Below are 26,843 nucleotides of genomic sequence, written 5' to 3'. Positions count from 1 at the left end.
TGATGCAACAAAACCTTACAATGAGCAAACAAAAAGGATACTACATGTTATTTATATGTATCAGGAGAAAACAGCTCCCATGACCCAAATCTAGTTAGCTGAACACTGCAAAGCTGTATTAAGTAGTTAAGATGTAGATGGGCACTAATGTAGGAAAGTCACAGGCTGCACTAGTGAAGATTAGCCAGTTCAAAACTGACACAAATTGCTCAAGGGCATGTTGTAGCTTTGTGTACTATTCCTGTCTTATTTTAGGACTAAGACTATTGCCAGCAGAAACAAGCACCATTAGACTCCTGAAGCATCGACTATGCTTCAGTGGAAAGAAGACATTCCAAAGAAGCACTGAAAAAGATAAAATCAGCATGCTCTGTTCCTCGGTCTATTAGGAAATGTTTCTAATATAAAACATAAAAAGAAGAGAGAGAACCACAAAGCCCTGGATGTATGCTTGGCAAATGTGTGTACTCAACAAGCCCTGGGAAACACTATTTGCTTAAAGCCTCTAACTCAAATCAAAATGGTTCCTCAGAACAGTAACATTTCCTTATACAAATGTGACTTCATGCAGCAACCACCTGAAGAAAAAAAATTACTGATTGACACTTTGAATTTAGATGGAAGTAGCTGAACTAGATTACTTAATATTGCTTCATCTAATATTTCTTGAGCATTTCTGTATGGTAGGCAACCTTCATTAGCTTCTTCAGGTTTCAGAAAAGCCCCAAAGGCTGTATTTTGTTTATATTTCAGTGAATAGAAGACTAACAATTGCAACATGAAAACCCAAAATAGAGGGCATTGGGTTAAATAGTCTAAAATAAGGTGATAAGCGATAACCATATACCAGAATTTAAATGCATAACTTTATCTTAAACATGGAATATTGTGTAGTTTTAAAAGATTGCTTTTAGGCAGAGGGTGAGATGAGTAAATACTAGTGAAATGAATAGGCAAGTGTAGAGGAAGTCATACAGAAACCAAGCAGAGAGCACAGTTCAGAGAATTCCATAACAGTAGGAACCGCGCAATGGCCACTGGCAATCCTACAGGCTGTGGGGAGCCTCAGCAGCAGGAGTTGCAGTATAGCAGTCAGGCAGTTATGAAGTTTCAATATCCTGTAGGAAATCTGCTGGGTAAGACTCTTGTATAATACAAAATGGGATATAGATGCCAGGGAAACAAGGAAAATAAGACTCAAATTAAATGCAATCATTTCACAGGTTCAGAACGCTGGGAGATACAGCCTTGTTCTGTGTTTTATTCTGTGTTTCAGTTTGAAGAAAAAATTGGTTGTAGGAGTAATATGTGCCAGTCAAACCCAAACCTGAAAAAAATCTGAGAGTTTAAATAAATAATGTATAAGACTATTATTTTTATTTCAGGCGGGTATATATAAACTTACCCACTGTTCCATGTAAACTTTTCAAAGAATTTGGCATCTCTTGAAAGTCAAAGGAGAAGTAGTAAACATACTGCAGGTCACAAGATTTTTTTTTAATTTTGTTTTTCAGACAAACATATTCTTGACTGCCTTATTCCTAAAAAAAATTACACCCTTTCTTATGGATATCATCTCTATTAAAAAGCAAGTTTAATACCAATTTTTATTGACTTTGAGATGTTTGCTGGACAAGTATCAATGTTAATCTCAGACACTTAACAAGTTACTCAGCATTGTCCAGTTTACATTGAGCTCTGATCCCTGATCCAGCTCACCCTGAACTTTGAGGGAAAAGATTCCTGGTTTCCTTTTGCCTTGGGTCAGGCTCAAACTTGCAATCTCTTTTCACAATTGGAGAAGCTAAGAGGGAGAATTATTAACACTTCTATTTTTCCCTAAGAGATATCCATTGGACTGCTTGATTTTTTTTTTTTTTTAAGTTTTTGCATGTTACAGAAATATATTTTGGTCTAATGGTTCAGCCATGACTCATAGATAAAGATTAGATGCATAAAATAAGAATACCGCTAGAACTGGTAGCACTGCTATATGGAGACTGAATTATAAGTGGAATTTAAGATAGCCAGGACTGAGCACAGCAGGTTTAAAACTTACCTGTTTTCTCTGTTTAGGAGAATGAGTCCAAATATTTGCTGGCTTTGCAAGATTTCAGAGTAGAAGAAAATGGGATCAGTTCTAAGTAAGTAACAGTAAGATTCTTATGTTCTGCAGTACATGCAGCTGTCTGAGTAGGAAGGACAAAAATCTCAAAATTCACAGTGGAAGTTTTCTTTGCAAGCTTAAGATCATGCAAAAGAGTGCAACATCTTCACAACTGCCCCAGCTGACCACCTTCATATAGCCAATTCCTTTACAGTACGTGAAGTGTAGACCGACTTTTCTCTAGTGGAAGGAGGGTATATCCCAGTGGGAACTTCTTTTATATTAAATTGGCATAAGCTTAAACTAATCCCTGGATTAAGTCCAGATTTGGGCCTGCGAAGAATTTGTAAGCCCAATATTTTGGGTCAATCCTTTAAAAGAATTCAGACTGTTGGCAAAGGTTGAATACACATGTGGTGGACAAGAGACGCGGCCAAGTGCCTCCTCAAGTCCTCAGCTGCCACCAACCTCAGTGGAGGCCAACCATAGCTAAAACTTTGGTCGGCATGTCACATCAGGGTGGTGAAATGCTTCCATCCACACGCCTGCCAACTGGTATCAGATCATAGATGGTATTGATTTATTGATTAGAGAAAAATGTGTCCTCCACAGCAATACTGAGGTGTGTCTGATGACTCCTGAAACTGCCATTTGGGTGAGGTTAAGTGGCAAAAATACAGTCAGCATTTCCACAAAAGACTCCTGAATGAGGACTTCTCTCCCACACGGCAGTGGCCCAGGGAAGCCCCTTAGACTGGAGGGGGTACAATAAGGGAACAATAGCTCCACAAGACACTACAAAAGCATTTTCCAATTTAAACTTTGGAGTCCCAGCTATAAAGCCTTAGTTATTTTGGGGGAATACTCAATTTTTTTTTTTTAGTGTCATATATGTTCTTCAGCAAAATCAATCATGTTGCAAATCAGTGCAGCAAGTTTACTGTCAGCACAGCAGCTATGAAAGTGGCGTTAATACAGATCCTAATAATCCACGTTCACATTTCCTTTACTGCCTTTCATATTTTCCTGATTTTAAAAGGAAAGTAAAAAGGTAAAAAGGTTTTCCTCTGTGTCAGCTGCCCCATCAGGCAGCTTGCTTTCTGCTTCACAGATTAATGCTAAAGACAAATAATCAGAAATGGAAATAAGATGGCCCTACTGATGATGCTCAGTGAGACAGACAAGATTGTCACTTGTTCTATATAGAAGTGCTATTGCTGACAGAGGTGAAAAATTATCTGCATCAGTAACCGTGAATATGACTCAGAAGCAGCTCTTAAGGAAAAAAAAAAAGCATTAGAAGGACTAGACATTCTCACTCCCCATAACCACACGCTTCATGAGTTTATACAGAGAGGAGGCCAGTAGCTCATGAGAAGGAAAAAAAAAAATCTTTTACTGGCAAGAGTTACTACAGAATTATTGACACCACAATTTGATAGTGGTAAAATTTCTATTACTATATATTTCTCTGATCAGGTCAGACTGATCAGGAAAGCCTGACAAAATAATCAGTGAGTCACAGCATGTACTCTTTCAGAGAAAGAGAGAATTATATCAAGTTAAAAATAACTGCGTGATCATCAATTAAAAAAGCTACAAAGCTACTAATGGCTGTTGTGCAGCAGAAATCTATGAAGCAGTCATGCCAAAGCCAATTTTGCTGTTAATTTAAATAAAAAAAAGTTCTGTGATACTAAGTAGCTGTTGTCAAAATTGTAGCTCATATGAAAACAAAATACTCAATGAGAAGGGATCTCCTCCCAAGTTTGGCTGATGCATAATGGAAAGCACCCACTGGAATACATCCCTTGTGTTTTCTTCTACTAATATAAGCATAAGCATTTTTTCCAAGTTACCAGCACTGATGTCCTATAACTGCAATGCTTAAAAATCAGTTGGTGTAAATGGAGCAACTTGCACTTAAATGGTGCTATTGGCCCTTAAACATTTGTTTTTCGTTAAATTGTTTAGTCTCTCACCTCACCACTTCCATACTCTTTCCCAGAATCAGGCAGGAGACTTCTACAAGCTTATGAAATTATTGCTTAAGAATAGCAAACATGAAAGAAAGAAATCCGATTTTAGTCACCTCCAAGAACTGCCTTACAGATTAGTAATAATGTGTCATACTGCATTGTAAACAAATGGAGAGAGATGGGAGTCCCTTACAGCTAAGATTGTATTAACCTTTCATTATTTACCTCATGTTCAGAGCTTATATTCAGCTCTCAGCTGATAAGTCCACTTAGATGTTAAAGGCCTTTAAATGTTACAATAAGATCTTGAGCCCTTAAAGACTTTGCTACTAAATACAAACATCAGTATTTCATAAACAAACTATATAATGATTCCTGTCCCAAAGAAGTTGCTATCTAGAAAGCTAGTACTTTCCTTGTGCTTCTCCTTAGCACAATTGTGAATGGCACATAAGTGAATGCCATTTCCAAAGGAATTACAAGGGAGCACCTTGAGATGGAACTGTATTTATTACAGCAAGAGGAATATTTGCTTCGGCATAGTAAGCACGAGATCCAGGACACACAGAAAAACCTCTTTAAATGTAAGTTTCATAGAGATCTTATTTAAATTAGGGGACAGATTTTCAATAATGTAATTTCATTTAATTTTTTATACTTTTAACCACAGTTAATCCTACAATAATCTCCTTTTTTCTAACGAGTGTCTTTGGACGAAGTGCTACAATAGTCCCAGTCTTTTGAAAAGCGGATAACAAGTAAATGTAAGTAATTGTATGTTTGTATCCCAGATGGATTACTGAAAAAAGTTCCTACAAAGCAAAATCAATAAATCATGCATATAATGTATGCTGTCTCATACGCAACTAATGAAAAACAACTTCGTGTGACATGCTTAGCATGCATTACACTGAACATACTGTAAATGCTTTCCCAAACTTGCCATTTCTGCAGGCACATGTAATTCTTTTAAAGGCTTGTGATAAGGGCAGGTTTATCTGCCATATCCCCACTTAGAGCACTGTATCACAATATGTGTTAGAAGAAAGTGAAAGAAAAGTTGACTGGAAAATCCTGTGTATGGCAAACACACCATAGCTAATGGTACATCTATACAGTGTAATACCATGGAAGGTAACTCAGACCCTCATCTCAGGTATGGGAAGAACTGTAGCTGCAGTAGCAAATCTGTAAGTTTCCCACTCCAGCATCCCCCACCTCATTCAGACTTCAGAACTCATCCACATTTCTCGTATGGCTGGCAGTCTGGAATGTCACTGCTGAATTACTTTTTTTTAAATATTGATGAGAAAGTCACGTACAGAGTTACAGCACAGCACAAACCTCTAAAAATGATTCCTAAGGGCTGGCATTATTTTCAAACTACAGACAAAATACAAAGAGCAAGAAGATTAACAGACAGAATTTGTAACAACTATAAAGAAAAAGATTTTGCCATTAAAATCTTTAACAGCAACCAACCTCGTGTGTTACAGCTTGCAGGGAAAGCATAGGAAGAAAGTGCACAACGGCAAGCATTTAAAAGACAAAATTATAGCACAAGCAGCAGGCATGCATGCTATCACCGTTACTGCTAGATGACAGGCAGTGCTCAATGTCTTGAGCCCAGAGTGCTGCGCCAGCAGGAAAGCTTGCTTTAAGTAAAATGCTTGTAGCTTCCAGCAGTACTTGCATGCTGCCCTTCTTAAAATACCTCGTTCACTGCACTTAAATGGCACTATTCATTGATTTTGAATTCATTTAAATGCTTAATGACATCAGAAAATGCAAAGGTGTTCTCACATGAAAAGCCAGAAACACTAAAGCCAATGGATTTGCAGTTCTTTATGAAAGATACTTTATGAAAGTATTTGCCTATCTTAGGTTTTACTCTGAAAGTACATCTTACAACTGCAAGCACCATTCCTGCTCAAGTGCTAGCACTGAGTGAAGCCTCATAAATGTTCTCCTGGCTAGAGGCATTTTAGCAAGTCTATCACCTGATCCTGTACAAAGCAAGTCTAATGACATGACAAAAGGCAGCCTCAGGAATTTAATCTTTGCCAAGATCCCACTAATTGCTGCTGTCAAATTCCACTGCCAGGTGCTTCAAAGACATCCTCAGGTGCAGAACCACTTATCTGCTGAACAGAGTATTCTTTTAACTGCTTTACTTCCCTCAGTTACAGCAGCAAGAAAAAAGTTATTTCCTTTTTTTTGCTAATTGGTTTTTCCCCAAAATTCTTACACCAAGAAAAGAAGGTCTTATTTTTTTTACTTAGATCATGATTATTTGGTAATACTTAGATATCTTCTGTACAAAACTAGAACTGGAGTTTAAAAATACTTGTCAGTCTTTGGATACGTTTGATAGTGTTCACAGAGACCAGGAAGAACAAAGTTTTCAGTCCTCTCTCCCTGCATAGTGAAATGCCACTGAGGTTAAAAAGAGCTCTGCATGTGCAGGAAAATAAATACAGTGTTGAAGTGTAGGGCTCCAGGGTTAGTTAGCATGTTTAATTCCCCACTTTGACGTAATCTAATAAGAATATTTATAGATGTACAATCAAGAATTATACTGCCTTGTAAACGTCCCTATTGCCTTCAAAGGACTCTAAAGGTAATGCATATATACATGGTATATAAGTTTGGCTTCTGAAATATTTACAGATGGGCCTATGATCTACAAGACCTACTTGAAGACAGAGCACAGTGATGAAAATGTAGAATTCTGGCTTGCTTGCGAAGCTTTAAGATGATCATGTCACAGAGGAAAAGGATTTCTGTGGCCAGGAAGCTTTTTAAAAGTTACATTCAACCCCAGGCTCCCAACAAGGTGACACACAACTTGATGAGCTCTTTATTTTGTCTAATAGAAATGCCTGATGTGTAATGTAGCTGACAAAAAGCAACAACAAATGCCTAGCACCTCTTGCATTCAAGGGAGTGAAAACTCTTGCTATTCATTCTCCCCAAACTCTTTTGCACCCAGAATTTTAATACTTGCCTTCACATCTTGTCTATAGGCAAATCTTTCAACTATATCCACCAAGGATACAAGCAAAAGGCACAATTAGGTTAAGAATCAAGTTCTTGGATCTGTTCTATTCTTTCTAGCGACTGATCCAGGGGACATTGATATCCCTTCAGTAGATTTTTGTATTATGCCATTGCTACGTGTATATATTACTCTGGTCTTTGCAAGAGTAAATATAAATGAACAAAGTAAAAACTCTACCCAGTGCTGTCCCCTTTGTAAAACGGGCTAAAAGAAAGGTTCCAAGACAGATTAATTGTTTTCTGCTTCCAGCAGCACAAGATTTAGGGAAAACAAAGCAGATTTGTATGTAACATATTTGAGTGATTTTTTTCTGACAAGTGGCTATACAAAACAAATGTCATTCCTGCCCAGCCAGTCATGCTCTATGACCTTTAACTATCCCTGCTTATTACTCTCCTTGCAAAAATAAGCTAATACTAGCTTTTCCTGCCGCTGCCTCTGGCAGACTGACATAACTGAAAAAATCAGGCTAGATTATTTTCTGGTTTACGTATAACAATAAAACTATTATAGAGTCTCAAAATGCAGCCTCCCTGTTGACGCTGAAGGGCAAGCCAAAACCAACTCAGCTGGATTCCCAAGTGTTGGCCAAGAGCAGCTGCTGCTTTAAATGACTAAACCACTCCCACTAATCCAATACTTGAGGAAATCTGAAAGTTCCCTCTGTTGGTTTTAAATGCCAGTTGGAAAAACAGTGCATTTTTCTGTCTTTCTGATTTATTTTATTTTTAGCATGTGCAGCTATAGGAAACTCAGCAAGACATTTGCATTTCCAAAAGAGAAATGTCAGTATTGCCAACCACAAATTCATTAATCAAAAGTAAGGGCTTAAATCAGGACAGTTAAAAATAAAATGTGTAATTTTTTTTTCCTAAAATAGTATGTATTTGAACCTTGCTATTGGCTGTCTGGTTTCTAGGTCTTCAGGAGACACTGATTTCACGTTTTCTTGATATTCATTATTAACACAAGAACTAGGTACCACTCTAAAAAGGTAGATGCTCATGAGGATTTTAAACACAGTTTATATTCAAATTTCAGTAGCATTTAAAGAGGTGCAACTCAAGTGACTCCTCTGGAAGAGCAAGATCCCAACCCATGAAAGACATCAGCACTAACTTCACTTCTTTAGAGCTCTCCTCTTAACACTAACAAAGTCAAGCTGAAAAAAAGCAATGTAATTCATCATGAGCTAATGGATTATCAAAAGTTCCTATTTTATCTGGTAAATTTTCCTATCGCTAGACTTTTCTACTCTTACACACCCACAGAGCTTCAACTTATCTGCTACAAACCCTGGATTACAGCAGAAGAGCTCTAGGAATCCAAACTTTTCCTAAACAAGGTTGATATATGGGCTCAGTTTTATCTTATCTCGGAGATCCAGCCACTTGGATTCATTAGAAAGCAAAAGTCAGGCTTCCTCTTCAGGGATCTAATAGTAGCTCTAGGAACAATTCTTAGCAAAAGAAAGGGGGTTTGGATGTCAGCACCTTCCAAATACTCCTTCCACTGTAGCCACTCCACGCAAACCATGTCCTCAGGACTTCTTCCTCTGCCTAAATCATACATACGTTCTTATTCTTTCTAGAAGTAGCGAGCAAATCAAACATACTGCTCAACCTCCCTAAGGTTTGAAGTCTTAGGCCCATATGCTACACATGGGCCCAGCAGTAGTGACTTTACCACTGCTCTTGACCTCCATTGATCACAATAGTCAGGATTAAACTGGCTTTTCCATTAAGGATGTGGGGCAGACTGGGAAATTCAGACACCTCCCAGTCTTCCAGGCTTCTTGTCCCCAAGGGAGCAAGCTCCCCATCCAGCCACTAACACACCTCTTACTAAATCAAACACCAAAAAAGGAGCAAATTGGTCAACTAATAAGACAGGGTTTTCTGGCATTATAAGGAGAAATCCACTCTGCTAGAATCAATGTTTCTGGTTAGGTGCTGGTTTTAGATTAGAGGGTATATAAAAAGATATAAATAAAAGGCGTTCAGTACAGGTCCCCTAAATTCAATCTTCCTTCCCCTTGCTTTGCATATATTCAGTGCTACTTTAGTAATGTTGTTTTCTGTTTCAGATTAACATTGACAGTCCTGCGAGGAAAGCAATGATAAAGAATATTCAAGAGCCAACACAGTCCTGTTTTGATGAAGCACAGAGAATAATTTACATGCACATGGAAAGAGATTCTTATCCACGATTTCTTGAATTGAAGTTCTATCAAGAACTCAAACACAGCCTTCAAACTAATGGCAATATTTCAATGGTAAATTAAAGAGAAAGGTTGAAAATTTAGAAAGGTTTCTTCTGGCATGCAAGTGTTTAAGATTTAAAGTAGACAGGAGAAATCAGGTAGTAGACAAATATTATTACTCATCTGCTAAACTGTTCTGCTGATGTTAGAATTTATGAGGCACTATCTTCCCCCTTCCCTTTCTTTTCACATGGAAGAGTTCCGTTTTTGTTTCCCTCTCCCCTCAATAAAACCCTAAAAACTAGGGAAAACTAGGTATAAAAAAGTTTCAGCCAAAAATGATAGCCTAAGGTTCAGGTCTTTTATTGATATTTGACAACTCTAATAACATATTTTTCAGTACTCTTGTTTTGAGAGATCTGAAATAAAATAGTTTTGCTGCTAGGAAATAAATGTTTATTTGGCTATACATAACAGAAGAAGAAAATAAATGCAGCAATGCAGGTTTTTTTGGTTGTTGCTTTATTCCTATATTCTTTCAAAGTAAAAGATATATTATGAAGTACAGCTGTTTGCTTAATCTTAAGCTATGAAGTGTAGCATTCATATGGTGTAGAGTCGATTTTATGCTGAATTATGATGTACAACCTATGCTATAAAGGTACTTGGTCTACAGTATGCTATAATACTACCAGTGTGTCCTGAATTTTGCTCCGGTGATAAAAAACTCATTAGTATTTTGTCTTTTTTTCTGGGTATGGACACAAATATATTGCTTTCCCTTCAGGCACCCTAATAATTAGAAACAAGCAGACCTGACATTTGAACATCATACTGTAACACAAACAGGTCTCTCTCATGCATGAACTGTAAAAGACAACTTGCCGATTCATTGATCAAGTATTGAAGTACTCTGGTTTACATTCAAAAACCAATCTGACTTCTCAAATCTCATTAAAACCAGAATCTCTTAATTCTTTTAATGGACTTCAGCATAGACACTAAAAACCGTAGGAAATCAGGGACCTTTCTAGCATCCTCTCAAGCTGCATTATTCCAAGGAATACAAAGAACAAGTCATTCTGACAGCAGCCCTATACACCCCGATAGCATCACACTGATCCCTGGGATGATTTCACAGAAGTGAAGCATTAATTCAGTTGGATACATTTATTTGACTGAGGTTACTTCAATCATGTTGCCAGTTCATGCTTTTTAACAGTTTACTTTAAGCTGTAACTTGGCTGCCTAGTTTAAAAAGGCAATTTTTGTGACAGTGTAATAAATCATTGTCTCACCTCTGTTGGGAAAGCCTAGTCTTTCTACTGGAGGCTCACAGCACTTCATTGTGCCGCTTACTTAACTACAGTAAGTTTTTGTTCTCACTGAGAACCTCCCTTATTTTTTCAATGTGAATGTCTAAGCCTTTTCCTTACAAGGCAAGCATGAAAACACAGGTCAGTGCAGACAGTGAACAAACAACTGGGTTTCACTTTTGTGGCATCTATCTTGTAGTGAGGAGAAACTATAGTTGTTCTTTTAAGATGTTCCTCTTGCCAGTGTAATAAGTTATTATATGTGAATATATTTTAAGGTAGAGTCTCAATCTCTCCTGAAAAAAAAAAATCATTGTTTAGGGCCTCTGAGCAGTGGTATTATTGTGGTGCACAATATAGGTTACATTTGGGAAGAGGGACAGTGATTTACTGATGACAGATAAGTATGTTTATCAACAGCTACCAAATGTATAATATGAAGTTATATTGGTAAATTGTATATGTATGCTCTAATGCAGACACATGAACTACGGTATGTTATATAAGTGATCATGTTGTAACTTATCATCAGTTATCTAAGGCTCCACAAATTCTTTTTGTCCATTTTTATGAAATTCTCAAGCTAGAATTTATGTACATGTCTAAAGCAGAATACAAAGCAAGTTTGAGCATAATCTACACTAGTACAGAAAGCTTTAAGGTAACTTCAGTGTTGTAAGAAAAGAAATTGTTAGTATAGGGGATAATCCTTTCCTTTTGCACTGGCCCCATGTAAAAAGATTATCATACAAATGTGCAAATATTCAGCTTGTAAAACCACTCTCGACAAGCAAGGACTCCATAGGAAATCCAGTTGGGGATAGTATAGCTTTTGCTGCTGTTAGCTTCTGATGTGTGTACAGTGTGTTGGACTTTGGCTTGATCGACCCTGCAGATGCCACAGCCTCACGGCAAAGAAAAACTGTAGGAACTATTAAAAAGCAATTCCTGCAGGGAAGTAGATCTGTGACATAAACCGGCCTAAGCAGAGGAAAAAACAAACAAGGGACTACACTGTGAAAAGCCATCCCCATTTCTGTTAGGATTAGAAATTCAGAAGAGGTAGATATTGGTCTCTGAGTGGAATAGGCTTGTAATGACCAAGGATAATACCTCTCCGTATCCAGAACAGGCTTAGCATGCAGTCTTCTGAAGGGGTTACACAAAAAGGCTGGTCAGGTAGTGTGTTGATAGACGGAACCTTTCTCCCTGCAGAAAGGGGATTATCCAGAAGGAGGAAAAAAAGATCAGCCAAAGAATGCTCAGAGAAATCATAGAGGGACTCACAAACACATTTTTATGGCATGAGATGTTTAGCATTTATTCTGCTAACAGGTCATGAGTCTAGCAACCCTTATGGCTGGAGGGCTTATTTCTAGAAGGAAATATGAAGTTAATAACTAAAAGCTTTTTTTTTTTAAACTAGAAGAGAGGGTCCTGTCCTTTTCCTTTTCCCAAAACAGATTTATTGTTAACTGGTAGAGATCTTTCTCTTGCTTGATTTTTCTTTTGTGTTACCAGATGCATGACAACAACAGTGTATTTCATCAGGACACATGATTCATAAAACAGTAACTAATGGCAGCAGCAATAACAAATCACTGCTTTTAACATTTTCATTAACAGCACTTGAATGAGCTCAAGTATACTTTCCACTGGCAGACAATACTAAAAGGCATTTGCTCACATTAATCATTCAAAGCTACTGTTAAGAAAGATAAAAAACTTTAAAATAGCTAAATTGGCAGAATTCTCTCTCATTTTTCCCTCATTTACTTAAGAAGAATAGAAAAAAAATTAAAAAATCAAAAACAATGGCAATTCTTCAAACACATTAAATCTGGCAAGATAAAATATAGATTAAATAAAACCACTATATCACTTAACTGTATCCAACCTTGGAAACTGTTGACCTATTGAGGCTCCCTAGAAAACCCAAAACATACTGGACAGATGGTCTGGTTTGGTTTTTTTTGTTTGGTCAGTTTGTTTTAAAAAGAGCTGACAATTAGATCATTTTCACTTTGTAAATATGAGCTGTGTTGGCCTACTTTCTTGATAAAAGTGATGAAATTCATACTCTATTGTTATACTGCTGTTTTCATGAGTTTTAAATCCACTCTTGGTGTCTAGGTGATAAGTGTAGAATAACAAATGCAGATTGCATATCAGGTCTAAAAAACAAAGTAAAAAAATCTACTTATAATTAGTCAAAACAAAACTGTAAGAATAGCCTAATTTTTCTGTACAGATGGGTGGTAAATGAGAATATATAATGTCTCTCCATTGTATGATCAAAACCCTTCAGAGAATAAGTTGTCAGGAGGCTTTTCTCTCAAGTTCTCTCAATTATTTTGCATTTCCATATTAACTCTAGATATTTCTGCTTTTAAATCCCAAGAAATAAACTATAGTTAGTCTCACTCCAAGCATAGTAATGAAGTAATATCCAGAACCTGGTACTATAGACAACTGATTTGAACAAATATTATGAGCAGAGATGTTTATCACTAATTACAGTGCAGATGGGGATGTTTAGGAACATACAACCTCAGAGGAAAGGGAAATGACTGTAGCATTTCCAAGCATTGCCAAATATACAGCACTGTCACAATCATAGGTCCCTTCAGAAACTGATGTTTGGTCTAATGTTCGCTAAACACAGGGGAAAGAGCGCAATGGAAGAAGTCTTCCAAAAAGAACGTTCTACTGCACATGTCAATTAGCTGGATTACGTGGCTACAGAGCTTTTCAGGGCAAAAACTGCATCCTAACACAGGCTTGCCTACAGTCTCCTACAGCAAAGCTTCACAATGGCAGTAACCCCTCTTGGTAGAATTACCCATTTAATAAGTTGTCAGTAACACAGTAACCGTACAGCTTTGAGGTGTTTTGATTTCAAAATCTTAAATTTCAAACTCTAAAAAATTTTAGAAAAATAAAAAAAATAAAAATGCAAATTTAAAATAGCTGCCCCATTTCATGGCCTGATTATAATACACAAAGGATTCTAACTTTTTTCTTTAGATGAAAAGAAAAAAAAACAAACAGGTGCAACAACATAGAAAGATAAAAAACACAAGAGGAGCAAATTACATATTGGGGAAGCAAATCATGTAGCCAAGCACTCTTTTAGACATTATACACCATAGGTGTGCAGATTCTAAGAACTATGAATTCTCATCACACTGGCAGCAAGATATCAGCCACTGCAGCCAAATTGTGCAATTGGTACTTTAGGCAGGAACGTAAATTAGTAAGAGCACGATAGCATCATATTATGGATTCCAGGCAGTGTCTTTCCACTGATTTTAATGTGTCTGCATACCCTTATAGAAACAGTGACATGAAGTGAGACATCTTGAAGTATACTGCAAATGGCCAGCATTGAGTACATATACATTCTGTCTTGACTCAGTTGCATAAACACTTTATAGTATGTAGTGCCCCTGGGCTGAGACTTCCCCTGGGGCTGGTAGATCTGGCGCGGGTAGGTGGACATACTTCCCATTCCCTGCTGCAGTGGCAAATGGAGGCCACAAGTATCTTAGAGCATCTCAGTAGGACTAGATGTCTGTGTTTACACATCTGAATCAAGCCTGCTTTCTTAACTATATTAGCTAAAGGTTTCACATTTGCTAGCTTTTTTTACCCACCCCGGCATCTTAAACTATTTACTGAAAAGCTGTTTTGTCTATGACTTTATTTTCCCTCCAAAATTGCTATCACAATTATCTCAAGATGACCATGTTTATACAGAAATCTTTGTATCCTGTACCTGAGATTTTGCTCAAGTCAAAGTACAATGCAACTATCCAGGGACTAAGAGCAGCTCCTTACTGCAAGGACATGCACCTCACAAAATGGGAAACAAGGTAGGTCTACCCTGAGAAGTTTATGCAAGCGTGGAGTTTTAACCATAGCAAACCCCCACTGATGGGCTACAGATCTCCTTCACAACCCTAGCTCCACAATGCCACATCCCCTCTGGATTTCTGCATCAGGTGCACAGATCTGAGGATAAGGGGAAAAAGCTGAGGCTTTACAGCATGAGGGCAGGAGACAGGGCTGCCGTTCCTCTTCCGCAACCCCATCCCCCTGTAAAGTCATTTTTACAGGACCCCATAGATCCATAGCCTGTACTTCTTAGTGGGAAACAAGTCAGTGAGCCAAAACCTAAAAGTCACATCAAAGGCTTTATATGAGCATTGCCTTCCTGTCCAGCTGCAAAGAGCAGAAGCATTGTAACGGTGGTAAGTGTGTGCTCTGCTAGGCTGGTATCAAGGCCTAAGGTGTAATGTGAAGCCATAGCTGAAAGATTGCATTTTGTAAATATCTTACATGCCAATAATCAGAAATGACAAATTGTCACTGTATTTGCCAAGTCCCAAAGGAACATGGCATTCGTCTAATGACAGATTTAAATTGTTACCTCTGCTTTGTGTCCTGGCTTGCCTATCTCACTAGTTGCAGATTGATAAGTCAAAAGTTTCCCAGAATATCCATCACTAGGCCTGTTGCTACATACAGCACCAGCCAAGGCAAATAGTTTTTTCTCCCACACTCCTTGTCTGCAAACAGTGATTCCAGTAATTACCTCAATAACAACAGGTGAATAAATAACAACCATTTCTTCAGAAAAAAAAAAATCTTAGATACTCTATTTCATGGAGTTATTTCCTTTCTACCATGCCATGATCCGCTTTGCCTTTGCTTAGAGAAAAAGAGTACAGGACTGTAACTTTACTTGAATAAATACACAGGGAAAGAACTTTCCAGTCAACATTCTAAAAGCAGTTTTCAGACATTTGCAATTATAAAGATTTACCATTCACAACACATGATCCGGTCAGATACTAATGAGTCATTCGGTACCGTGGCAGATTACATCATTTCTCAACAGTAGGAACCATCAATATTTTCTATTTATTAGTCCCTACCAATGAAGACATACTTAGTTTTTAGTTTTATAATTCAAGAAGTCCACAATTAATTAAAAAAATGCAAAAGGAAGAAATATCTAGAAACTTCTAGCCTGTGAATCATTGCCCATGTTGTTCCTTCACTCATAATTTTGTCTGCTGCTGAAATAATCTTATAATAATGAAAGAGGACTTTATAACTAATATTTGTAATCTCATTCAGTTCAGATACAAATACAAAAATTACTTGTTTACTCCTCATTATTGTTATCAATCTCTCACTACTGTTTTAGCTGTATTTTTGCAACAGTTTGTTGGTGGTCACCCTGCTCTTGTTTTCTAGAACACATTCTTCTTTGTATCTTTAATCTCAGTAGCTCTCCAAATTCCTTCCCTTTCTATCTGCCTCCCATTTCTCTTTACATTCAAAATTGATTTATTTTTTTTAAAAGCATATTTAACACACATATTTTTAGGATATTTTAAAGGGTTTGTTGTTTGTTTGTTTTAAATAACTCAAGACTTAAGTCCTGTAAATTGTATTGGTTCTAGATTAACATCTATCACTTACAGCCCTTTTGGACAAGTTCATACTCTCTCAGGAGTAACCTTGATGCTACTTTAAAGAACTCTCTCCACTCTATATACATTGAGCCTTCCAGCATGGTCTCCAGCACCACCACAGTCTGTCTCCATAATCAGGCCAGAGAACATGCCCCAAAGCACTACTAATATGTCAGTACACAAAGCTGAAATGCTGTTCACAGACAGGTTTCCTACAGTCCCACTCAAACCATGGCAAGGTAAAGCTTAGTTTGCTTATGGCAGCTCTCTGCTGCTCTGAAGGAGTTGAGCAGGCCTGTTGATTGACCCAGAGGTCTACTTACAGGGATTAATTAGAAGACCGAGATGAATACCATGTTATCAAACGCAATTCCAGAATGCAAACACAGTAACAGTTCCACAAAACAAATTACAGTGAGGCGACTCTAGTTAAACTTTTATTGCTGCTACATCAGCATGGCAATTACTTCTAGCAACATGATTAGTGCTAAAATAGGATAAAATTGCTCAGAGGATAAGCTTGTATTGTCTTTGCAATTGTAGCACACTGGATGAACAGTTCACTGATGTTTCAAAATTGTAGCACACTGGATGAACAGTTCACTGACGTTTCAAACCAGATAGTTTTACATTGCTAAGTATTAAAGAGTGGGCAAAATCCACCTCTAGTATCAGTTAAAGTAATAGAAGTTGCTGTGAAAATCAGAACAGTTGCTGAGATAGTTATGGTCTGTCTAGCTCTGCTTCTTTAATAAATTTCTTAAGGTATAGTATTACAAAAACTTCAGGGAGCTTTTTTCAGCATGATCAGAAGTGAGATCAAATAGTAAAGATGAAATCTAGCAAACAAATTACCTAACAGGTGAAAGCTAATAGAACATGCTAATCATTTTGCCTCTAGCAACTTAGTCCAGATTTACCAATTATTGTGCAGTGGTACATGAAGTTAATAGTCTAAATCCAGACAGTTATTTTTCCACAGCTTTTGAAAGAATTCTTCTAATTTCTGTATCTGCACTGGGACTGCCAGCCATTTTGGCTATAAAAATAGCTTTTCTACCCAGCATCTAACGGTTTACAAGTGAAGTCAGCTAACTGGAATACATCTACAGCATTTGCAGAAAGGTGTTAATCTACTCTGCGTGCACTTCACATCAGCAGAAGAAAGACCAGCTCCAGTGCCAAGAACTATCTGACCCCACTAGCACAAGTTTATAACCATTGCTGAGAAACTGGTTTGATAAAAGCACATCTCATGACTCTGAGGCAGTTAGGCATTAGCAATGATGTAATTTGGAAGGATTTCTGGACAGAGAGGACTACACTGTCATATATTTACATTATGTTAATGCTGGTAGTCCTCATGGAAAGCCCCAGAGCATTAGTGCATGCTGCTTTAGAAAACTCCTGAAGGAGTAACAAAGAGCTGAAAAGCCAGCAGGTAAGAAACTTAAGACATAGGGGCATACCAGGTTTCCTGGAGAAATGCATGCACTAATGCATGCATCTAATGCATCATTCTATGATTAGTGCATGCTGCTTTAGAAAACTCCTGAAGGAGTAACAAAGAGCTGAAAAGCCAGCAGGTAAGAAACTTAAGACATAGGGGCATACCAGGTTTCCTGGAGAAATATTGCCCCAAATAAAACAAACAGCTGAAAGAAGTCTGGAAGAAGGCCAGCTCACCCCCAACCTGACCTCTTCCCCTCCACCTTCCTCTTTGGCCAGGGCCCACACCATTAGAAAACCCACTCCCAGCTGTAACAAGGACTTGAGAGAGTCCCTCACAATATCCCAGGAGGAGGCTGCAGGACAGCTTGATCCATCCCCATTGGCACAGGCCTTGCCTCACAAGGCAGATGGATTTTCAGGACTTGGAATAGAAAACCACAACAGACCGGGGCACCTTCTTTACCCAGTACAACCACCAGATAAGTGTTGCCCCTGCAAAAAAAGGCAACCTAACCACAGTGTTGTACTTCTTGTAATCTATCAGTTACAGGAGTGCTTTAGGTGCTATTAGCATGTTGTTAATGGTACTTGTTAAGTATTCAAAGGGATAAGGTTAAAAATTAAGAGACAATATGAATACAACTCAGCTGTTTATTAAGATAAATTCCTCTAAAATTTCAAACTAAACCCAGAATATCTGCATTACCACATCAAGCCATCTTAAATTACATCTTGTATTTTTCTATTTTCTAATATATGTACAACTTAAAAAACCAAAAATCAGTCTTAATCATTTAGGTATACAGAGGCATTTAGAGAAGCAAACTGCACCAGTCAAATCTAAACATATAAATCAGAAAATTAAAGTTTCCAACAGACTTTTCTCATTCCATTTTTTAAATTTAAAAATACAATTAACATGTGACCAACAGGCTTCAGAAGGCAGAATGTTTTAATTAGGACACCACTCCTGCAAGACCAGAAATAACAAGAGCTAAGAAAGAAGAGAAACAAAGCTATAAAAAGACTCTGGCTTCCCATTTAGTCTAACACAAAACTTTCTAAAACCCTCACAAACAATTTAAAGTCTACCACATGTGGAGGAGATTGGAAGCTTTCTTCTCCCTCCCAACTTGTGCACAGTCCATTCATGCAAATGCACCAGCGTACATTGGAACAGCAAGATCTAAGACTGATCATATTTAGCCCAGATGTATAATATTACTGAAGCAATGAAAAAAGTATGTATGACCAGTGTTTTAAAGGGGACAATTTGGATCCCATGGGAAATACCAGTATAGAAACTCAACGCTCCTTTGGTTCTCAATGAATTAAAATGGCTTTTGGTCAGTTTTCCACTGTTGCTATTTTTTTTTTTTTGTTTGGAGCTCCACTCCTCTTTTTTTTCTTGGCCAAACAGCTCTGTTGATACATATACAGAGCAGACCTGCCTGGACAGGCATAGCAGGGTCTTGTCTTATATGATAAAGAAAACATGGTCCTCAAAGACATTCAGGAAACAAATTGTTACTTCTTGTCTAAAGAGCTCTATCAGGAAACAATTGCATCATTAGGTTTGTCATTTAAATTCAGCTGCTTACTATTAACCTTCTTTTTAATGTGAAGTGAAAGATTTGAAAAGAATTTACATCTACAAATGATTAAAGTCTGTGACAATTTGAGTGATAAAGCTCACTGAAGCTAAAAGCACAAGATGTACGCTGCTTTACTGCAGCATGACAAATGAAATGGCAGATGCGACCACATTATCCAATGCAGAATTAATCCCAGAACAGATTCTCAGATAAGTGAAGAAAGAAGAACTACAGTGTCACAAGAGGGGATGTCCCTATACCTACACCATCAATCAAAAAAGAACAAGAGAAACGCAAAACAGTGCTTTAAAAGCAAAGGCACAAGGTGAACAATTTTCATATGAAATAATTTAAAGTACATTGTATTTTATTCCTGTATCAGTCCTGCACTGGTCCTGACCCATACTGATCAGGAAAGGGGATTAACAACAAGTTGCACCTGGACATCCATGGGGATAGCAAAAGAAGTATTTCTTTGTGGTACAGAAGTGAGATTTCAAAGGTAGCTTCACAAACAGAACAGTATTTAGGGAAAAGATCAGGAAACATGCAAGTTATACCCTTTTACACATCTCCTTTCCAGCGTCCCCAAAGCTGCATTGATTTCAACATGCAAAAAGACCAGTTATATCACTCAGTCACTTTAATATTAAAGTTCAGTTGGAACCATCCCTTCCAGTTAGCATTGCTGTTCAGCCAAAACTGCCCAGAGAGAAGGGAAAGCCAGCAACTGGATACAGCCCATGATTTCTGTCACGTAGCCATAGGTCTTATGCTTCCCTCCATTTCTAGTTCATGCTTTTAAAAGTAACACTACTGTCAAGCATCAGTTTGAAAGCCCCCAAAGACATCTGAAAGGCCTCATCAGCTCCCAGCAAGAAAGTAATTTCCCAACACTGCTTAAAGCGGTACTACATTTGTCACAACAGTTTCCAGGGAACATGTGGCTAATCTCACACACACAAAAAACCAACTGGACTCCAAAAATTAGTAAACTCACCAGCAACATTAACAAAAATCCTAGCCTTTTTGGTGTATAAAAAAGATGTAGTTAGCTTAGATGAATGGTTATTTGTTTCTTGAACTGTTATTTGTTTCTGTACTTGTTTCTACTCAATTTTCTTGTTCCCCTCTCATTCTTTGTTAAAGATCACATTTAAAAATATGCAGGTCTAACTTCCTTAAGAACTAAATTAGGGAATTGTAATTAGTTTCTGTGGTTAGTCCCATCTTCCATGGGAGAAGTTTTACTTCAAGCATAACGTTATCTTTACAACCATACCACATCTGCACAACCTGCTGCTGTAACCCTTTTTTCCTATTCAATGCAGATTATATTAGCCTGCTAGTAATATAACACACTAAAGTAACAAAACAATTCTATCTAATGACAGGTGATGTCAAAGCACTCTTAGAACTGTAGATGACAGTGTCCAGAATGGGAATGTATAATAACTACTGTCTGTGGAGAAGAAAAAAAAAAAACACAACAATAAACCAAAAACCCAACAAGGCCACACACTTCCTTTACCTTTCAAGTTCTTATTACATCAGCTTCTCCCCTCACCAGTACATTCTTGAGGACTCAGGGGGAGGTTTTTGTTTTCTGTTTAGGTTTTTCTCCTCCCCACCATTAGAAGCATCTGGCTTCATAAAAAGTCCTGAATAGTCCAGTTAATTCAAGTATACTTTATATTGGTTACTTGCTGTGCATGCCCCTCTAGATTCTTAACAAGACTAGTCACATTTTTTGCATTTTCTTAAGTTATTTTTCCCCCTTAGAGACAAATCTAATATTTCATATAGTGGCCATGTTTAAATTTCAAGAGACACCTCTTATTCCGGCCATCCAGTTTTCAAGAACAATGGGGCTTTATTTACTGATACAAGTATGTAGCACATAAGAAGGCCTCAACATGCTAAAATGGTGCTACTTCTGATTAGATAATAGAGTATTAACTGTCAATCTTCAAGAGTTAAAAGCTGATAGGCATTGTTAGAAAGACTGAATTGTTAGAAAGACTGATTTATAATATGCCCAATATATATACATATATATTATACAGTGACCACAAATATTTATGTTAAGCAAGAGAAGCATGGGGATTTTTCTGCCTTTTGTTACAACTACATAATATTCTGCCCCACATACAACTCTGTCAGAATTTGAAGGTGAAGGAAATTGATATACAGCTAAACTTACAAGTAAGAGACAAGGCAGACTCCTTCTATGAGCCTATAGCAGAAGTAGGTCTAATTTGGCACTACTGCTTCTTGTCCTTCTCATGTAAAGAGAAGATAAACCATACCCAGCCTTTTCTAGCCCTTCTGAGAATTAACTCTGAAAAGAGTTGAAATTCTGATGCTAGAGGCACAAGCTCCATGTCTTTGCTGATGGTTTGTGCACCCATGTACTCTGCTATTCAGCCAGCTGCTGGGCTCAGGAGCTCATCTCTTCAGCAACAGCTGGACTCTGAAATGATCTGACATAGGTCCACCCTGGGAGGACCGAGCCCCCATGCAGAACAGCAACAAGGAGCTTCTGTTACGGTTACTCACCTTAGCCACGTTCTGTGTAGAAACAGATTTTCATTTCCTTATATACAGGCTATCTCAGCAGAGGCTAGAAAATCTGAGGCAGAAGACTTTAAATATTCTAGATGTATTTGATGTCTCTGCTTTTAATTGAAGTGTCAGGATTGCGCAGGGCTCAGTTAACAAACCAAGCCAAAAAAAGCTTGGAGATACTCTTCAATCATCTAAGACTAATTCTTAGACTTTCCTATCTTCCATTCATAGACTCACATTAAAAGACTAAAATTTGTTAAACCTCAACAACTTCCTTACAGGGATTCTTTCCCATTATTGATAAGGGACTCCTAAAAATAACTTAAAGCTGCTTTTTTTGCCTTGTTCCAAATTAAACTGAACGACTGACAAAAGCTACACTTGTCCTTGGTCTTGTCACAGTTTAGTCCATATAAAGCAGTCTGACCAACCTGTTTACAGTGAAATTCATATTTACCTCTACTTTGTGAAGATTGCGGTTGGTTTGTTTGACAAGAGGAAGGTGACATAGCTAATAGCTGACATTACTGAAACTCTAATGGGTACGTGCATGTTGCAGAACACACAGTAGCCAATCAAGCAGCTCATGTTGTTCTAGCACATTAATAAATATTCATTGAGATGTGTCACTTTTGTTCCCTTTTAGTAATTCCCTAGAAAGCTGCTACTATCAGAGGTGCAGCTTATTTCTGCCTTCCCGCTACCGTAAACAATGCGGCTCTGTATAAGGTTTCTTCAGAGACTTCCAAATTCTGGAAACTTGCCAGCTATTACTCATAAATGAATTAGTACTGAGATATAAGCGTAAAGAAGGGAAAAACCTTTTTAAGTTCAAACATGAACTAAAATAAGCTAAATAAGAGTGAGTAGTGTTGTGTCTAGCATACTGATGGAATTTTACACAAATACAAATTGGAATTTAAATGGCCTGCAAGTTAGACTTCAAATTTTGCTATCAGCTGATTATATACTGTGTACAGAAGTTCAGCAACTTTTACAAGTTTGTTTACTGTTCCAAACTTCTATACAAGCATATGATGCCTATGTATTTTGGAACATTAACTACACACTGAGCCCTTAATTCAATATCAATAGATACTAAAACTTTAAAACTTGTTGCCTTGATGAAATGGAGTGAAGGTCTAGTTCTACAGACCAAAGCCAGCAGGTCTCTACACTTAAAGGTTAGGTTCAGTAGCAAACAAAAAAAAAAGGAAGGAAAATCCAATTAATTATCCTTCAAAGGCCACTTCTCTTACTCCAGTTAGAAGAGACAGCACATAAAACAGTACACAGTCTCCTTAGCATAAACAAAGCATACTCTAAAAGGACAGATGCAACCCTGATGCTTGGCGAGAAGCCAGGAAGCACATTTCTTTACCGCTGGCAGTCTTGGAGGGGTTTTCAGAAGTGATCCGTTCCTTTCCAAAGGTTACATGTCTTCTGTAAAGCACACAAGCTTAGAACTAGCCAATCGCAAAAAAATACCTTCCACCACCACAATTTTCTGGTTATGATTTAGAGAGAGGCATTTAAACATCTCTTTAAAGGGTATAGAAAACACAGGGTTTTGTTTTGGCAACAGTTGTTGCCACCAGACAATTTTCATCCAAGAGATTCCCCCTCCATAACTTTTTGCATAATCTCACGTTGTTCACAGGAAGTGGGGACAGAATACAAAACTAGCCAATATCAGCTTTGTAAAATTAAGAGTACTCATTATGAATCTCTCTACCCATTGCCAGGATTTGTGTCAGTAAATATGGTGGCCTTTTTTTTAATGTTTAAAATGTATAGTTTTTCTTCTAATGTACTATGCATCCACAATCATGGAAATCTCATCTTCCATTTCTATCATCCTTGCCTCTATATGTGTGCACAACCACTGCAGTTTTAGGGGAAGAAGATTAAACTTTGCTGCACTGTCAAAGCTTCCTTTCCTCATGCAGATGTCTGAAGAGAGCAATTTTTCCACATAGAGCTGTCCAGGGGTGCTTGATAGCATCTTCTGAGAGATGTTCTGGTACCACAGATTTGGGAAGTTACACATTTGACCAAAAAATTTACCAGGTACAAAAAGCAGCAAAAAGTGTGCTGCTGCTGGTGTCAACTGGAATAAGTTTTAATGAGTAAGAGGAATAGATCTGCTGAGTAAGAATATGTCAGTGTTAGTTTGTAACTTCTGAGAATAAACTGTTTTATACAGTGTTCCAGGAATATTACCAAATAACTTTAGTGTATCACGTGACTCAGTGTGCTGGTGACATGGAATAATAAGTTAAAAGGAAAAAAAAAAACCAAGAAAAGCAGAGTTCCATGTGCTAATACTGCTGAAAAACTCAGCCACCTAACACTTGGCAAATTAACAAAGCACTAAATGGTAGTATATCCTCACAATAAATTAAAATTGCATAGTGCTGGCTCAGCAATCTAAGAAAGAAAGTGTGACTATTACAAAGCAGATGTTTCAGTTCATTTGTTAGAATACACTAGCTCCAAAGCTATGGCCTATCAGGAAATAATCCAAGACCCAGACCTAGCCCGACACAGATCCAGTAGTATTAGCAACAGCCAAACAAGATAGGATTTACGAAGCAGAGTTCGTCTGTAGTCTCCAAAATCAGCATTTTCAAAATCATATAAAATACACATTGCTCAGGACACTGGCAGCGGCTGAGGCTCTTACTGTGCTTAGTTTTAGCTGCATGATTTCCAGGGCTCACCCACAGGCTGATGGAAACATCGCCCATTTCATCCATGCTTGCTGACAGAGGTGAACTCTGCAATCACAGCGTCAGTGTCAGAAAGATTTCTCCTGTAGAGCACAAACTCTCCAGGTGATCTCACAAGGTGCAATTACGAATAGCCAAAAGTTTCATTAAGAAAGTGTTAGTGAAGACTTAACCAGTGTTAACTGAGGCTGAGTGCAGTCTAGGAATGACACCCATCAGTTTTGGGTGCCCATTTGTGTTTTCAGGAGCCATACCACATGAGATAACTAGCTACCAGCCCATGCTGTGCCTCATTCAAAGCCAGAAGTAGATGTCCTAAATCCCTACACAGACAGCTTTAGGTTATGCCACAGTGAGTTTCCACATCCTGCCAAAACCTGGTTGAAATAATCATTTGATCAGCACCTTCAGCTGCTGTATGGAAGAAAATGCTCCTGTTAAATTCATTTACACAAAGTTGAGCAGAAGAGAGTTATACAGCCAGCCATGGCCAGCCAGCAGTCTGCTGCTTTAGATAGACCTCTGAAAACAAATGGAGGACATTGGGTTTGAGCGCCAGGTCTCCCATACCCCACCTGAGCGTCCAGGCAATGTGTTTTAAAGGTGTTTTTCTCTCAACTTTGGAAAAGAATTTCACCACAAAGCTGAGAAATCTTTGCCAGCAGCAACTCAGATTTCAGTTTTGATAAAAATCAATGGTAAGACTAATGGAATTGTTATTTTCTTCCTCCATAGAAAGCTACTGAGAAGTTCTGGTAAGGAGAAAACATTAGAACACAGAATGCTTGTAGCCAGGGCAACTGAAGTGTTCAGCTGAGAAAAACCTTTCATTTCTGAAAAGAATGCAAGTATGCAACTAAAACATCCATAGGAATTTTGCCTTTAGTTTGTGGATATGTTTATGCAAGAGAATTAGAATAAGACAGGAAACCAAACTTACTATGCTTGTTTTTATAAGCTTATTAGCAAGGTTAGAGACCAAGAAGGGAAGGAGAGACAAGAAAGCTGAAGTTCATCAGCTACATCTCTAACTGCCACATATCTCCAAGTGATATTTGCCATAAGTAAAATGTTCCATTACTTATCGTATGGATCTGCTGAATGGCTGTATGTTCAGCTTCAACTCCCTTATGCTGTTAAGTCTTTCCATGAAAATAAAGGGAAAGTGATGCCATAAGTGGGGAAAAAAAGAGCACCATTACTACATAGATTTATCATGCTCATTTAGAAAGTGATCCAACAGCACAGATCAGATTAGAGGTGTAATTGAAAAAAACTCCATCCTTGTGCTTAAGTGTGCAAGTTTAAAGAAACAGACGGGCATGCTGAAGTACAAGAATCCTCTGCCAGAGGCTTAGATGAGATGTAAAGGTTGCCCTAGTTATTTCCTCATCATGCACAGCACACCACTGTGCTGTTCTCTCTTCAATCAGATATGGGCCAAAACCCTACTCAAAAGCGACAGCAATGAATTTACCTCAAGAACAAACTTAGCATTTCCAGGCAATCCTACATGGACTACAATACTTGGAACAGAAAACCCAACAACAGAAGTGAAATGGGCAACATGTACTTGCCACTATAATTGGAATCAGAGAGATTAAAATGACTACCTACTGTGCAAATAAAGGATCAAAGCAAACAGTATTGCTTCTGGTACCCAGGAGCCAGAGGTAATTTTTTTTTTCTTTTTTCCTTTTTGTTTGTTTAAATAAAGTGTTCTGTTTAGTCATTCTTCCATCTTTCAATAGAACCATGAATGTCCCCAGCCAATGAGGCATACTTCCTCCTGGTATACTTGGAAAGAGCACAACATGTTTAGAGAACTACCTCTATCACAAACATCTATTCAGTGGTGTCTTCAGAAGACCTTCCATGTAATCTCTTAGGTTTTCTGTGGGGCATTTTTTTTTTTTGCCTCCCCTGAAGCCTGGATTACAGGAGAGAGGTGCTTATTACCTGGTGAGATACAAAAGCCTTGCTCAAACAGAGAAGCTTTTACCAAAGAAAGGAACCAGAAGGTGACAGCAGGCAAACAAAAGGGAAGCTTCTGCAATAAAATGTAAAACAATACAGGAGTAACGATGTAAAATTACACCCCACTCTCCACCAACATTGGTACCTCAGGAAAAACTCTGCTGTGGAAACTTTTGTCTACTTTCCCCAGTGCAACAGGCCCCACCAACACAGCTGCCTCCACTCAGCTCATGGGCCTGAGCAGCAAAAGGCCACCCTGCTGACAGGCAGCCCACCTTTCCTTCCCCTGCCTAGGAATACCCTCAGGAGGAATAAGTGATAGATCTCCTTCTATGACCAGGTGACCCGCCTAGTGGACGAGGGAAAG

General features: G+C 38.0%; 1 protein-coding gene across 1 annotated transcript in view; it reads left to right on the top strand.

Moving 5' to 3' along the window:
• Positions 1-26,843, top strand: part of LOC103904015 (regulator of G-protein signaling 13) — a 32,233-nt gene that overhangs the window by 705 nt on the left and 4,685 nt on the right. The window contains 7 exon segments of the mRNA XM_009285344.2: positions 2,077-2,108; positions 2,111-2,144; positions 3,332-3,333; positions 4,791-4,850; positions 6,757-6,834; positions 6,837-6,922; positions 9,234-9,422. Coding sequence (XP_009283619.2) covers positions 2,081-2,108; positions 2,111-2,144; positions 3,332-3,333; positions 4,791-4,850; positions 6,757-6,834; positions 6,837-6,922; positions 9,234-9,422 — 477 coding nt within the window. The 5' untranslated portion in view covers positions 2,077-2,080.

The sequence above is a fragment of the Aptenodytes forsteri genome, unplaced genomic scaffold (genome assembly GCF_000699145.1).
Source record: "Aptenodytes forsteri isolate BGI_AS27 unplaced genomic scaffold, ASM69914v1 Scaffold104, whole genome shotgun sequence".
Taxonomy (NCBI): Eukaryota; Metazoa; Chordata; class Aves; order Sphenisciformes; family Spheniscidae; genus Aptenodytes; species Aptenodytes forsteri.
The sequence above is the reverse complement of the archived record's forward strand: the minus strand, read 5'-3'. Positions and strand labels throughout refer to the sequence as shown.